At 39.9% G+C, this 16,309-nt stretch overlaps 2 protein-coding genes across 2 annotated transcripts; one reads left to right on the top strand and one right to left on the bottom strand.

Moving 5' to 3' along the window:
• Positions 1-1,002: 1,002 nt before the first annotated feature.
• On the bottom strand, positions 1,003-3,731 carry zgc:101765 (glyoxal reductase). Its single transcript, XM_027277369.1, has 6 exons — positions 3,598-3,731; positions 2,693-2,964; positions 2,191-2,336; positions 1,818-1,957; positions 1,574-1,732; positions 1,003-1,463 (listed from the first exon to the last, which is right to left on the bottom strand). Exons 2-6 carry the CDS (start codon positions 2,932-2,934, stop codon positions 1,284-1,286), a joined length of 867 nt encoding a protein of 288 aa, XP_027133170.1. The 5' UTR covers positions 2,935-2,964; positions 3,598-3,731; the 3' UTR covers positions 1,003-1,283.
• A 93-nt stretch (positions 3,732-3,824) lies between these two features.
• majin (membrane anchored junction protein) lies at positions 3,825-13,568 on the top strand. Its single transcript, XM_027277371.1, has 10 exons — positions 3,825-3,994; positions 4,110-4,217; positions 6,439-6,484; positions 6,590-6,665; positions 6,959-7,072; positions 7,283-7,311; positions 7,586-7,719; positions 11,113-11,173; positions 12,746-12,918; positions 13,408-13,568. The coding sequence occupies exons 1-10, from the start codon at positions 3,933-3,935 to the stop codon at positions 13,445-13,447; spliced, it is 843 nt and encodes a 280-aa protein (XP_027133172.1). The 5' UTR covers positions 3,825-3,932; the 3' UTR covers positions 13,448-13,568.
• The last annotated feature ends 2,741 nt before the right edge of the window (positions 13,569-16,309 follow it).

Raw genomic sequence — 16,309 nt, 5'->3', positions numbered from 1 at the left:
TTGTGAACAATAAAATCAAAAATGAATGTGCTTTTTACCTGTGGCCATGCCTGAGACGTTTCCAAGTGAAAACCCTACAAGACCAGAAAAAATGGAAAATACCAAGACCAAATTTAAAACAGAGATTATAGTCTCTGGATTAAACAGCGGAAGCACCCAGAGCCAAATGTGATATACCCGCAAGAGTAAAACCTTATTAATCGATGTTACATCCACGCCTCCCTTCCCTTTTTCTTCTTGGGATTCAATTCTTCAAAGCTTTGCAAAATGTTGTCAGCTGGGGAGATGGCTCAGCTTTAGGCAAGAGAGAAAATATTGATCTTTTTTCTCCATTTTAACTCTTTTAACGCTACTGCCTGTAACTGGCTCCCGTTACGTGTTCTGATGTGTGTTACCTAAGCTCGTCTTGACATTTTGTTTCATCTGCAAAAACAAGAGGATCTAAGGCCCCACAGGACCCATCTGCCTTTATTCAGGGATAACGTCCCAGAATAAGAGTCGTAACTGATGCTGGAACGCCCTAAAGCCGCTTTTCTTTGTGACTAAAGAAGACTCTTCTTATTTAAAGTAATGTTTTTTCCACTCAAGGCTCAGCAGCAATATATTGATTACATCTTCTTACCTTGAGACATTTGTGCTCAGCAGTCGATGCCTTTTATTGTATGCACTGCATCCGCCAAAGGCATTCAAGTGCCTTATATTGTAATCAGCTTTACAGAATTAAAAGAAATTGCCAAAACTTGAACTGCGGATATTGTTTAAAGTCTGTGTAAAGTAAGAATAAATATGTGTTCTGAATTTGTCAGACCAAAGAAGAAAGCAAAATTCGAATCATTAAAAATATCCACGTTTATGAAATTGGGTGTCAAAATCAGGTAAAAATGAATTCTTAGCTCCAGGACTGTGGGGGCGTGTCCGCTGAATGTGCCAAAGCCACGCCCACTCATGGGAGCAGTCAAGCAGCCATTTTGAAGCGACTGAAACGTGTCACAAAAGCTATAATTCAATTTGGTGAGAGCATGATTTTATGATGGCATGTTGGCAGATCAGTAAACAGAACAAATGTTTGTCAGTAGGAAAATGATCTGACAATGGCGCAACAGATTGGCCAGAATGTTACTTTACCTCTTAGATATAGTATTCATTATGTTAAATCCACTGACAACCCAGAATAAACTTCATCTAGTTGTGTCTAAACAATTAGTTCCTTCCTCTGGTGGTGGTTTCATAGTGTGGTTACAGTCAGTCACATGGAAAATAGTGTTTGTTCCACTAATGGTCTATCAAACCACTTCTGATGAATCCCAGCAGTACTTGTGCTCACAGTCCAAAGCTGACAGTCTGCCCATGTCTGTGTCACTCAGTGTGAAGTCAAAAATCTTGGCATTGTCCTTTATTCTGTCTGGATTTGACGACTTGGGGATCACTGGGACGCCCTGCTGCACAGCCCAGCGCAACAGGACCTGGAAGGGAACAAAAAAACCTGAGTGTTTGTCCTAAAAAAAATGTTATTCATTAAACACTGAGTAGGTGATGCTGACCCAAAAGCCCATGTGTATGTGTGTGTGTTTACCTGTGCAGGTGTGCGTTCACAATTCTTTGCCACCTCCATGACCACAGGGTTGGTGACCAGGTCTCCTTTCCCCAAGGAAGAGTAGGCTTGGAAACACACTCCATATTCATCACACACACTCCTCAGCTCTGTTTGGCACAGTCGTGGGTGAAACTCTACCTGAAGAAAAAAAACAGTGTGCATAAAACTTACATTTATGTATATTATATGTTATCTGACCCCCTTTTGCTCTCGTGCAGTCTACCTGTAGCAATGCAGGAGGGGTTTTGCAGCTCTGCAGCAGTTCTCTCATGTGTGCTGGTGTGTAGTTGGACACTCCTATGGCCTTTAGCTTCCCCTGGGCATGCAGCTCCTCCAATGTGGCCCAACTCTGAGCTCGGTTGCCTGGAATCAAATATTAATTAGGACTTCATCATCGGTGTTACTCAAGTACAGGTACATTGTGGAGGAGGAAAGTGAGAAGACGGCTTCAATATTATCTATTAATTAGTGGAGTATTTATTTAGAAAACATCTGATACACCTGGCCAAAGAGTCACTTCAAATGTTTTACATTTATGTTAGTTATAAATGTACACAGCTAAGTGATATTTAGGTACATTAATCTGACCTCTTTACCTGGGTTGCGTTGGTCAGTCACTACCAGACCCTGCGTGCCAGGCCAGTGGATCAGGTAGAGGTCAATGTAACCCAAGTCCAGCTGAGACAGGCTGTGCAGGGCTCCTTCCATGGCCCTCTCACCCTGATTCTTGGGGCCCAGCTTACTGCAGCGAGAAACAGAGAGAGAGGAGGATTGTTGAGACTGGTACACTGTGCCTTTGATAGTCAAAGCTGACTGACCCTCATTTGGTCTCTAGGAAAAGAAATCATGTGATGTGGGTATGACACTAATGTCAGGAGGCACATACTGTTCATTTTACTCAACTAAAAATAAAGTCTGAAGTAAATAACAAAGAGAATATTTAGTTTCACATATTCCATTAATGTTTATCTTCCAGCTGTATTCACAATGACATGCATGTTTAATGTACGGTGGCCCTGATGCACACATATACATATATTTACATGCTGTACAGCATTATTATATAGGACAGAGCCTATATAAATATATATGCGTCACCTGGTTATAAATACATCCTCTCTCGTTAAACCATGTTTGGGCAGGAGCTCCTTCAGGGCACGGCCCAAGTCAGCTTCATTCCGGTAGACAGCTGCACTGTCAAAGGCCCGATAACCAGCAGCCAGCGCTGCATCCACAGCCAGGTAGACATCTTCAGGAGACAACAACTTGTAGGTGCCCAAACCCAGAAGGGGCATCTGAACCCCTGTGTTTAGGAGGATAGACGGGGCAGTGGAGGACATTTTGATCTGAGCGTGACTTCTTTTTTAACACTGTAAAAGAAGAAGAGAGATTTTGAGTAGTGAAAACTGTATTAATGGTCAAGGCTGTATTGGGACTGGTACTGCACTAGGTGGAGAAGTAGGCAGGTCAATTGCCGTTTAGCACTTTGTTACAATGTTGTAGTGTTGAGACAATAATCATTAACGTTGAGTACAGTGTCACCATGTATTTTTAAGACAGATGTCACAACGCAGTGTAAGTACACACACTGTCACAATGCTGCAACTTCACAATGTACCTTTAAATATAAATATTGTGACTGTGTTTGCAGTATTTGTACGTTGCAACATCAATAAATGGCTGTGAGTACAGTGTGACGTGACGGAACGTTGTTGCGTCATAATGGACTACAAACATAGTTACAATGGACTACAATTGCACAGTTTCGAATACTAGGAACGTCACAAAGCTATGCAGCATTGTTACAATGATGCTGTTTTAGAAGATTTGAACGTCACAGTGTATCTACAATAACTGAACACTGTAACGTGACATCTATGATGACACAGCAGTGTTCATTAAGACGTAGAAACGTCACAGTTGTTACGTTATAGTCTAGCTAACTAGGTGGAAAAGGCTCTTAAATAAGGACGACACTAAAGATAATACATATTTCCATTTACCTTTTGAGCTCCTCCTCCTGAACTCGACCTGTCCACTCACTAAAGAAAACTTAACAAACGTAAACGTAACATAACTCGGAGGTTGTCCGTCAGAGAGAAATGTTTACATCCGCCGCCACACGTGGTCCGGTGACAGTCATGTGACAGTTTGGGCGGTTTTCGCCGGCACCATGGTGACACCCTGCTCTGACGCCGCTGATTGGAAGAAGATCTGGCGAATCAGAGAAGGACAAGCGACCGGAAGGCGGGAACTCACCCTGTCCAGCGAATCGCGAGACGAGTCAAAGGTTTGATTGACGTTCGCGGTTTTAACCGTTAGCGTTCTACTTGGAGGGATGAAGTTCGCTCGTGGGACCAGTTACCAAATTCAGGGTCGCCATTTTCTACACACATTACGGTAATTTTAAGTGATTGAGAAAGAGTTTACATTACAACATAGCATAACATAAAACAGAGAAACTAACAGTACACACGTTAATAATTAATAAAATCTGTTTATCTAACCACTTTAGGTCAGCCATGCCACTGCAGGCCTTCTCCTTCCCTCTCCCAGAAACTCGAGTCATCAAAGCTGGGGACTGTATCTACACAGTCAAGATCAGAGGAGGCAGCAGCTACAGGCAAAACACACAAACACTGTTCTTTACATCGTCACAGCCGCATATTTTTACTTTAGTATCTCTTCTTGCTTCCTCCAGTGTGTTCTCTTTTAGTGAGACAGGACCACCAGGGCCGTTTCTAGCTGTTTGGGGGCCCTATGCAGTCTGTATAGTATGCATATAACAAGAAACGTCCCAGGACAGCACAGGGCAGCCAAGATAAAGACTGTGATAGGACAAAACCAAAGACTAAGATAGGGTTTAGTGGAATTAGCAGGTTGTAAATTAAATTTGCTTTAATTAAAGCCGCTCTAGTTTACGGAGGTCATGAAAAGGTCCTGATTTTTTATCATGTGCACAGAAGATAAATAACTATAAATTCACATACTCAGCTAATCAAGTTTTATATTGTTATATCACAATTGATGGAGGTTTAAAAATGTTTTGACTGGAAAACTTGCCTAGCATTTATTGACAGTCGGTTTTGTTAATGGAAGCTATAAATATGAAGGACACTACTCTTTAAATGACAGCTGTAATATCAAAAACAAAATCTTTAGCCCTCAATCTGAACTTTTTTTCCCCCACATTCTTGAACTCTTTCAATTCAAACTTTTACAAGCAATTATTGCAGAGTTATTATTTATTTTAGTCTTGAACAAAGCCAGGTTACAACAGGAACCCAACACGAAAGACATAAAATTGCATTATTTTAATCCAATGTAATGTATAATAAAAATTAAACAAAACAAGAAGTGTGAATTTCAACATCTTTATTTTAGTTAGATTTGAACTTTTGCGCACAAGATTAAAAAAAATAATAATCGGGACTTTAGGGCCTCTGTACTAGTTGTGTATCTTGGTGATCTCTATTCAAATTGTGAACAATAAAATCAAAAATGAATGTGCTTTTTACCTGTGGCCATGCCTGAGACGTTTCCAAGTGAAAACCCTACAAGACCAGAAAAAATGGAAAATACCAAGACCAAATTTAAAACAGAGATTATAGTCTCTGGATTAAACAGCGGAAGCACCCAGAGCCAAATGTGATATACCCGCAAGAGTAAAACCTTATTAATCGATGTTACATCCACGCCTCCCTTCCCTTTTTCTTCTTGGGATTCAATTCTTCAAAGCTTTGCAAAATGTTGTCAGCTGGGGAGATGGCTCAGCTTTAGGCAAGAGAGAAAATATTGATCTTTTTTCTCCATTTTAACTCTTTTAACGCTACTGCCTGTAACTGGCTCCCGTTACGTGTTCTGATGTGTGTTACCTAAGCTCGTCTTGACATTTTGTTTCATCTGCAAAAACAAGAGGATCTAAGGCCCCACAGGACCCATCTGCCTTTATTCAGGGATAACGTCCCAGAATAAGAGTCCTAACTGATGCTGGAACGCCCTAAAGCCGTTTTTCTTTGTGACTAAAGAAGACTCTTCTTATTTAAAGTAATGTTTTTTCCACTCAAGGCTCAGCAGCAATATATTGATTACATCTTCTTACCTTTAGACATTTGTGCTCAGCAGTCGATGCCTTTTTATTGCATGTGTTGCATCAGCCAAAGGCATTCAAGTGCATTATATTGTAATCAGCTTTACAGAATTAAAAGAAATCGCCAAAACTTGAACTGCGGATATTGTTCAAAGTCTGTGTAAAATAAGAATAAATATGTGTTCTGAATTTGTCAGACCAAAGAAGAAAGCCAAATTCGAATCATTAAAAATATCCACGTTTATGAAATTAGGTGTCAAAATCAGGTAAAAATGAATTCTTAGCTCCAGGACTGTGGGGGCGTGTTCGCTGAATGTGCTGAAGCCACGCCTACTCGTGGGAGCAGTCAAGCAGCCATTTTGAAGCGACTGAAACGTGTCAGATGAGTTCAGAAAATGACGTGACTAACTTTGAAACACTGAGCGAGATGCATTAATCTTTATTGCTCTGCTCGGGGTGCAGGGGTATGCTCAAGGTGGCCTCAGTGTGTCATCAAGCCACCCTTTAGGACCGCCCACAAAATCCTGGACTGAAAACTGGTGAAAACTCCACATTTCAGTAATATATCGTTCAAAGTCTTTTCACATGTTTTCAGCAACTATTTTCCAACATGATCAATGTTTTTTTGAAAGAAATTGCCTTTACACGGACTACAACGTCATCTTTTAAGATATAAATGTGTTGTTAACAATGTGTTTAATATATTTTAAGATATAAATGTGTTGTTAACAATGTGTTTAATATATTTTATCAGTGGCGAGGAGGTTATGGGAGGAAACTGCATCGATCAGGAACTGGAGGTAATTGTAGATACTACTCACATTTGTTGTGTTGACCCTCTGCCATTTACAATCTTCATCAGAAATCAGCACAATGATTCTTTAACTTTTCTTGTCTGCTTTCAGGAAATTATCAGAACTGTTCTCGGCAACCTGGACACGCTCCAGCCGTTCTTTAGCACCCACTTCAATGTCTTCCCTTGTATCCTTCACAATGACTTCATCAGTTTATTCATCAGCATGTTTGTTTCTCTGTCAGCTTTCCACCCATTCCACCCAAGCATATCTCTGTGTTTTATGTGGCAAACTATTAAGAGCGACAGGGGATAAGACAGACACCTAAAGTAATGAGGGTCTCAACCTATAGTGCATTCTAATCTTTTAGTGGACGGTACTGTAGCAGCTACACTGCAAAACACAAATCAAAGAATACAGCAGCTGATGATCTACTTATTGACTATCAATCCACTGTATTCTGTTAACCATACTTACCAGTCAAGAAGCCCAAGATGGAAACCTCTGAGGTAATGATGTGCAAACATTGTGACAGGAATTTCACAGTCTACCAGTTTGATATCATCATCTACCTGGAGAAATGCAGGCAGACTGGTGAGGACGAACACACACGAGCGCACACAAGCATTACGCATTATCGGTATACAGGCATGCAGATAGGGTTCAACGGTAACAGGCATGACACATGGTGTAGTCATTAAGGTGGCAGGCAAAAAAATTAGGGGCTTTTCAGTGTGTTTAGTGGTCACACACACATTATCATTCAGGCATGTTGATCTCTCTCATGTATTTATCTTGTTTCAGGAAAGCAAGCAAAGGGGAAGTTGAGCACAGTGAGTTGTTGCGTGATACTGTGTGGTCTATGCAACATTTTGCCATGTTTGTGCTATATATGTACAGAAATGTATATTGTGCAGTTACATATGCAGAATAAGGTGCCAGACATTATTACAGAGGTGAGAAAAACACCTCTCTGACAGTGTCAGTTACTTCACAGAGGTTTGTTGCAGGGCTGTTGTGTTGGTTTGTTTCAAACTGTACACCTACAGCTGTGTGTAAATGACCTCCACCCGCCCCCCGAACGCGGTACACGTCTCTGTGTTCTAGGAGAAAGAGACTGCACAACAGCACTTTGAATCTGTTTCTAAGCCGCAGTCAAAGCGCCGTAGAAGCAATTCACCACTAGAGGAGGCCATACTAAAGGATTTAATCAAGGCTGAGGCCAAGTTATATGTAAGCAGGTGAGTGCTCTCTTCACCGCTGTGGAGCTACATTTGCACAAGAAAACATGAATGTGTGGGAAATCTTTGCTAATAAATGTGTGTGTTTAGACTAAATTTATATTTATTTCCACCACCTTGTAGGGCTCTGACTGTAGAGTACAACAGAACTGCCACAATTATTCAGTAACAAGTTTGTAGCTATGTTTTGACGAGTGTGTATGTTTACAAAAGCTTAATATGTATGGTAGTTGTTGCCATAAGTTAGGTCATAGGTTAAGCCACTCTCTCTACTAGGGTTAGGTGACACATACCATTAGACAGTATAACAATACATGGTAGTTGTCTGTGTGCATGTATAAGGGTTAGGGTTAGGGTTAGCGAAGTACAGGGTTAGGTATAAGCGGACGCAATGCTTATAATAAGCTTTGCGAAGGGCACGGGCACATGGGAAAAATGTATAAAAGATACTTTAAAGGACTCAATTTCACCGAGATCGGTTAAAAAAAGAGGTAGAGAAGGAAGGTAAAAGATAGAATAAAACAAAAGCAATAAAGGAACTGTGGAGGATCGTGATTAAAAAAGTAAAAACTCAGTGGCCACTACTCAAGTGAAGTAGCGGGAGTATCATTCTTTAACAAGGTCACTCCTGTTCTCCAAGAATCCCTCCCAGTTCAAAGTGCCCACATCCTCTGTCTGTTGCTCCATTCTTTATTTAAAATGTGGAATATATTTATTTATATTTATTATATTATTTCATATAATAGTGGTCTAAAGGATCACATTTATAAGTGCTATATATAATCAAATGGTAGCTATGTGACTCAATATATATATATACATATATATATATATATATATACAAACAAGTGCAGGTGTAAATGAAAGACTTCAATAAAATCAAAGAGCACAGAGTTTGGGGTGAGCATTTTCATTCTTGTTATATTATGAAAAAAGTGGATATTTGTGTCGTTTTCAATCAGAAACATTCATTCCTATCTGGTTATCGTGTCCATAAATTTCTCTGTTGTCCCATATAACAATATATATCAATTTAGCAGCATGATGTTATATATACACTATGATTGAGGCTTTTTATCTGCACTCTTACTTTCTACTCTCGAACCATTATGTTCAACAAAACAGAGCACAAAGAGCGATTTTGTGACAGTAGAAATACAACAGGCATTACCGGCTTCATGGAGGATTACAGTGTTCTGTAATGTTTATTGACTAAAGTGTGCGGAGTGTGAATTGATTTGCAAAGCTGTCGCTGCTTCTTCTCTTTGTTTCCTCTTCGGTGTGAACAGTGTGTATTTCTGTGGATAATGGGAGCATCTCTAGCATGCACACACACACACACACACGCACACACACCTGCATACACAGAGCACAGAGATAAAAATAAGTGTTCTTATTCATAAAATCACAAAGACACACACACACGCTCCATTGATTCCTGCAGTTATGAAACAGACAAGAGGCGAATGGGCGCCACCTCAATCACGCTGTCAGTCAGATCAGTGGGGCGAAAATTATTATTTAAAATGCACACACACACTCACACAAGGTCACTCCACCTAGTTTATGTATTTAAAGTTATATAAACAGAATTACCTCCCTTTATGAGCTCGAGGAACACACACTCAGATGCACAAACTGTGTAAACATCCTGCAAACAGCAGAGCCCCGAGCATCATTAGCACTTCACAGGAAATCAAGTTTCACTGAGCAATTTCTCATTGAATTATATTCACTACATTGACCATCACATGTCCTTACAAAGGTGCTACACACACAGGTACAAGTTCACACACACTGTCAGCAGGATGAGTCCTTTCTGTTCTCAGAGGCTTCCTGCGTACTGCTTCATCACTGATGGCATTCGTCTGTGTGTGTGTGTGTCTACGTGATGCCCTGGAGAGACAGATGGTTTGTTTTTGTGTTAAACATGCTGGAAAAAATGGGAAGAGAAAAGAACGGGTTTCAAAGAACAAGTGTGGACGTAGAACGGACAGAAAGTGACAGCTTTTATATTCGTTCACAGCGTTTTTTTTTGTTCGTTTTTTTCCTGTTCTGCTGTTTAGAATTTATATTCTCTACAAAATGATCAGTACATTCATTTATTTGAATATTTCTGATCCACTGTATTGATGTAAAACTGTTAGGGGGTTTAAAAAGTTGTTGTTTACTTGCGGGGTTATAGAGAAAACAGCTCAGGTCATTTGCTTTTGCTTAGCAGGTGATGGCCTGCCGCTCTCAGTCCACTCTTTCTCCTTCTCCTTGAGGGCCTGTCGGCTCTCGTGTGGAGCCCCGGGTAGACAGCTGGTGCACAGTAGTCTGGGTCAGGAGGAAGGCCGTGACCTTGTGCTTGTCTGCACGTTCTCCCTCTAGCTGAGCCAGAAACATCTCCTCTGCCTTCTTCTTTCTCCCTCTGTAGAGTTTGCACGAACTTTTTCCACACTGTGTCAGGCCTCTTCTGCACTGTTTTCATTATCCAGAATCTGAAGCAGCATCTCCTTGCCTCATTTTTATCTGCGACCTTGATGCTCAGGGCCTTTTTCTGTGGAGTATTTGATTCAATTTCATTCAGCTGTCCTTCTCACGGGCCTTCAGCCTGATGGTCCGAATCTCTATGAATTTTAGATGTGCTGAGCTGAAGCTCTGAGGGCTTTAGCCTGCTGCTGAATTTTCATGGCCCCTCTGCAGCTGTAGCTCAGACATGGGAGATGTGGTTTGGTCAGTTTTAAAAAGCATTATAGTTGAAGGGCTTTGGCCTCGAAACATTTTGGGCGCTCTGTTGAATTGTTTTTTGGAAACTCAAGTCATGTAAGCCGCTGTGTTTTCTGCTGTCTTTGCAGTCTTTACTGTTAAAAACTGAGCCGTTTTTCTAATTTGAAGTCTTTTCAACAACTCATCAGCAAGTCAACAGTTCATTTGTTGTGTTGAAACAATCACAAGATCACGTTGCACCTTTTAATTCACCAACATATAACTAAAGCCCTGTGGATGCAATGCACTATGAGGCATGACATAAACCAATTTAAAGGTCCAGTGTGTAGGATTCAATGGTTTAATATTTTTAGGTGATTATACATACATGAAAACATAGTTATGAATATTATATTCCAGTTCTGCCAATAAATCTCCTTTATGGACCTTTAAATAAAAACCTTCCACATTGACAAGCAAGCTTTGATTTTCATTGTATGGCACTGTTCTCTTCAACTGACCTTTCTGTATAATATTTTATTTTATTATTCTGACACACAAATTATGTAAAATTATCGTCCTGTGTTTCTTTATCTCACATTACTCTTTTTATTTCCAACCGAGCAGCCCTGTCAAAACTTTTAAAGCAATAATTGTTCTGTTAATGTAATAATAAACTTGGTTGTGTCTGACTATCAACAGGGTGAACACGTACAATCGTGCAAGGGAAGAAGCAGAGGAAGATCCGGGCCATGTTGACGAGGTTCAGTCTCATCACATTTAACTGCTCAAATGATTTGTCTCTCTTAAACGTGGAATGCAGAGGTCATTTCAGCCCAGCACTGCTCAGAATCTTCCAAATTCAATCTCATAACACCTTTTCGTTTCCTCCCTACCACGTTAACACACACACTTGTAGCTTTACTGTCTTTATTGTAGCCCCAGGATAACATTAGTGCAGACGGGTAGGATAACAAGTGTGATTAAGGTTAATGATAGCATTGCAGAGTGTGTGTTTCTGGGGATGTGCTTCAGTTTGATTAGCAACAAAGTCCTAAAATTACCCTCTGCACCATTCTGTTTTCCTCTGTGGCTCTTCATCTCATCTCATCCTGTGTGTTTTTTTTAAATATATGTCCACTCTGACTTTACTTTTGTTTGTTTTTTTAATGGAAAAAATTATTATGTGACTAATTATGTGTATGTTCTGCCCACAAGCTTTAAAAAAAGATCAAGTTTGAACAATGGAGATGATCATTAAGCAAATGTTCTGAATGAAAACACACTCAAGAGATGTCAAAAGAATATTGGGCTTTTAAATGTACATTTTTATACACAAACTCCATTTGAATTTGTAAATGGAAGAATCCTACTGACCGTTAGCTAAACCCCACCACTCATGTTTACCATTGCTACGCCTGTTAAGATCGGTAGCGTGGTGAGTTAAGCGGCCACCCCGTGTGTAGAGGCTGTAGTCCTCGCTGCAGCTGTTTCAAATCCCACATCGGACGGCCATTTACTGCGTGTCGTTCCCCCTCTCTCTCCCCCTGCTTCCTGTCTATCTTCAGCTGTACTATCATTAAAAAGCCAAAAAAATAATCTTAAAAAAAAAAAAAAGACTTGATTCTAGCAAAACACAGAGCACATTACAATAACAATGCCACTCCAAAATCATGCTAACAGTTTGAGCTTGACCTCAGGTGGAAAGACAACAAATCAACTTCAGCTCTCTGAGTTTGTTGCATGGCGGTTCAACATGAGAAACTTTGCAAACGAGTCTTAAATGTTCATTTGATGGTTACATACATATTATCATGCTAACAGTGCTGCATAATAATGCACTAACGCTAAAGCTTAGACCCCAGAAAAGGAAAAGTCAGCATCCGCAATAACTGATGAACATACAGGAGCAGCATTTCTCTTGTGTTGTTGAGAAGTGTATAAGAACAAATGTAATTATTTCTGACAAAATTTATGATTTATCCCAAGTATTTTCTAAAAAACAATTTGAGCAAAGTTGCTAACATTACACAACCTCTGATAGCACATGGGACAAGCGCTACACTGGTTGTTACGTAACTAAACCTAGCTATTTCTAATATTTATTTGAACCTCACATAATAATGTAGTTATATAACCACATGCTGACTCTTTGCCTCTGAAGTAAGGCTAGGTTACTATTATAGATTGTAAGTTAGTTAGCCAGGCAAGCTAAAGTTAGTGGCTTACGTTATGGTGCTTCGGTTGGGTTAGCAAATGGTAAGTTTGATGAAATTTGTATTACTGTACAAAAAGACTTAATATTCTTTTCTGTTTCTACTATCTTCTCCCACAGAAAGACACAGAGGGTTTTGAAGAAACCCAGCAGGAAACAGTTAACACAGTGAAAGAAATTGGGACTCCAGGTGATGTCCATCCTGGGATAATCCAAGACATGGACGAGGAGGAGGGTGATGAGAACAGAGAAAAGGCTCCTGTGAAGCCAGGGTTTTTAACCCGAGTTGCCAGGTTGGTATGACAGCACAGTGGGCAGTGAGGGGGGTGCACCACCAATCCGAGGTCAGGTTCAGAGAAACCACAATGCTAAAATCAAAAGCTGAAAACGGAACTAACAGATCAGTAAATCTACACACAGCACGATTCATGCCCATGATGCTGGTGTCCTTTTTTGTAGATTTGATTGACTTTTTCACCCACAGGAGAAACACAAGCTAATTGGTGCTGTAAATCTGACAGAATAAAGTTGTCAGAGATTAAAATGAATCGGAGGGGAAATCCAGCTGTTATGAAAACAGAAATTACAATATTCCTGTCAAATGTCTGTTGAGACAAGCTGAGACGCCAGATGTCCTTAGGCATAAAGAAGACTTAGAAAAGTCTCTCTTTAGTATCGTTTTACAGCATCGCTGATGCACAATAGCAGCCTCATGGGCTGAGTGCACAGTTGAGTTAATCAAATGTGAGGTTTGTTAACAAGAACTCTCTCTCTCTTTGCAGCCACATCTTCCCCTTCTCCTTGTTCTTCAGAGACTCCTGAGAGCCGCGGCGGTTTGACTGGCTCCATTTATTTATTTTAAACTTTAGTGTTGGAGGGTCTGTTTTGTATCAGACCTTTGTTGTACAATAAGCAAATAAATATTGTTCTTTGTTTGCTCTTCCATTCGTGGTTGTTTTTCATTGTTCCATAATGAGTGGAGACCTTACCATCAGCTTGCATCATGTTGTTTTAATGGCATCACATGCAATCTTTTATTATTATTATTATTGGACACTGATCTTAAACAATAGTAGATTGCTTTATTTTTATTTTTTTTCATCCCACATTTTTAGAATAGATGCATAATCATTCTGTTCATTCAGTTTTGGAGTCTGGTGTGTAAAACATGAATAAGCAGGAACCAGTTTAATCCAAATGGTTACAGCTTTCCTCGGTGGGAAGACAGGAACACATTCCAAGGCTTTATTCTGACAATGCTGGCTCTCTCTTAATATTTCCACTCGCCCGTGTATGTGTGTGTGTTCGCATATGTGTGTGTGCGTGTGTGTCCTCATAAGAAGTGCACACCTCGAGCTCCGAGTGAGTATCACCTTGTGGAAACTCCACTTTCCTCCTGTCAATCTAAATTAACTCAATGTTCTCTCCTTCTGTGTGTATTATCTATGCATGTGTGTGTGTGTGTGTGTGAGTGTTTGTCACCTGTTGTAAATATGCAATAAAAAAAAATACATATTGATTTGCTTGAAAGGGACGTGTGTGTGTGCACGTATTCATCCCTTGTGTTTATATATGGGGGTAAATGGGTCAACTGGACTGAAACATCATCTTAGAAACAGGAAAACTTTGCCTAATCCTCTCCTTACATTGTCATAGAGCCCAAAATAACACACACATAATTTATCTTACACTCACATCTACTTACACACACAATATCCTGTCAGACATAATGATACGCACACATATAGTACTTAAAATAATAGACACACACATACATCATATAGTTTCATTCACACACACACACACACACACGTACGCACGGAGATTAAAATAACAGGGCAGAAGTGGAATCGGACACATTAATGATATTATAGTTATTCAAGACGCCACGGTTTCCACGGCAGCCGAGAGCGACGGGCCCACTGAACGATACAAACATCAGTCACCCCGCTGAGTCACACTGGAGAAATGTATGTGTGTGTGTGTGTGTGTGCATCTCAATGACAAGAAAGTCTCCAGTTTACCAAAGTTCATTCACATCTAACTCTCCTGATGAGGTGCTGTAGGCCATTCAGATTTATACTCTCTCTCTCTCTCTCTGGTTGGCATGGAATCAGAAGAAACATACGAAACACACACACACACTACGGACGTCCGTACAACTTACAGTCAACACACTAATAGTTTTGTGTGTTTGTGTGTGTGTAGGTGGGGGGTTTAGGTGATGATGTCACACATTCCGTTTTCCATTGACATAACTAGATTGGGAATGTTTGGGGTAGAGGGGCCATAAGATGATAATTGTGTTTTCCTTAGGAGGCGTGTACGTGTGAGAGTGTGAGAGTGAGAACGTGTGTGAGTGCACGGCGCTGGAAGCCGCCGCATCTACCCTGAAACCTGCTCGTTCTAGAAAGTCGGATTGTTTTATTAAAATGAGCATTCTGATATCTGAAAGATGAATGAATGACATTGTATTCATCTTTCAGATATCAGAATGCTCATTTTAATAAAACAATTACTTTTGTACTACTGAGGATAAAACCTTAAAAGCAGGTGCCAAATATATGGTTTGATTCCTAAAAAAAAACAGCTGGTCACTGAAGTTCTGAGCAAACGTTACTTAAAGACCAGTAAATAGTGTGTTTGATGGGGGACTACTTTCAGCGGTGGATTAATAGACATTTAGTGCTTTAGAGATTATTTATCACAGGACAGGCCATGTGGAGTTGAGTCAAAATAAATGACAGTGCAAACATGTCAGCTAGTGCAACAGTGTGGCTCATTGATGGATTTTTAATAGGTTTTGGACAAAGAAATTATGGAGCGTTATGGCACAGAGGAAGGAGATGTATCACACTTTGGTTACAAACATTAGTAAGTGGAAGAAAATGGTTGTTTTTTTTGTTGTCATTATATTGTCTTGTATTTTTGGTCTTAAGAGTGAAAAATAATCAGTTCACATCAAATCAATCATGTCACAAAGCAAATTAACGCTAGTCAAGTTGTTTATTCTTCTTGCCATACTCCAAATATTCTCACCCATTTTTAGAAATAAAACAGAAACAGATTCTTATTGTACTGGTAGAGTTTTTTGTTTTAAGAAAAGTTTTTTTAAAAAGGTTTTTAATTATAGACAGAAATTACTTGACGGGAATTCTGCAGTGGAGAAATAAGCATAAATACATCAACTCATTTCAAACCAATGTTTCCATGATAAATGACTTATTACAGTGTTTTTTCCTCCAGGGACTGTTTCAGTGTTTCAGCTTTCCTCATCTCAGTTGATCAAAGCTCATAACAAGCGTCTGCAGTTTGTATTTCTGAAGAATACAAGAGAAATATAGAGAAAACATACAATGAAACAATGATGATTATCGCATTTGGGATCCAACCATATAATCCAAGTCTAATTAGTTAAAACAAAATGTGAGTTTCAATCACATGCACTGGTTTATCTCCACCTACTGTTTTGTCAATTCTCCTGGCAGGTTGGCAGGTTCTGTTAAAGACAAAGATAGTTTTTTAAAGACAAGTCGTTTATTCTTCTGGCCTTATATCAGCGGACTTCACAGACCCACAAAGAGCAACGATTCCTCACAGCAATGAAGTAACCTCGGAGGAGCTGATTCCGATTCTTTCTGTTCCAGCAAGTTAAGACATTTGTTCCTTCACCCTGAAACCCAG

The sequence above is a fragment of the Larimichthys crocea genome, chromosome III, assembly GCF_000972845.2.
Source record: "Larimichthys crocea isolate SSNF chromosome III, L_crocea_2.0, whole genome shotgun sequence".
Taxonomy (NCBI): domain Eukaryota; kingdom Metazoa; phylum Chordata; class Actinopteri; family Sciaenidae; genus Larimichthys; species Larimichthys crocea.
The sequence above is the reverse complement of the archived record's forward strand: the minus strand, read 5'-3'. Positions and strand labels throughout refer to the sequence as shown.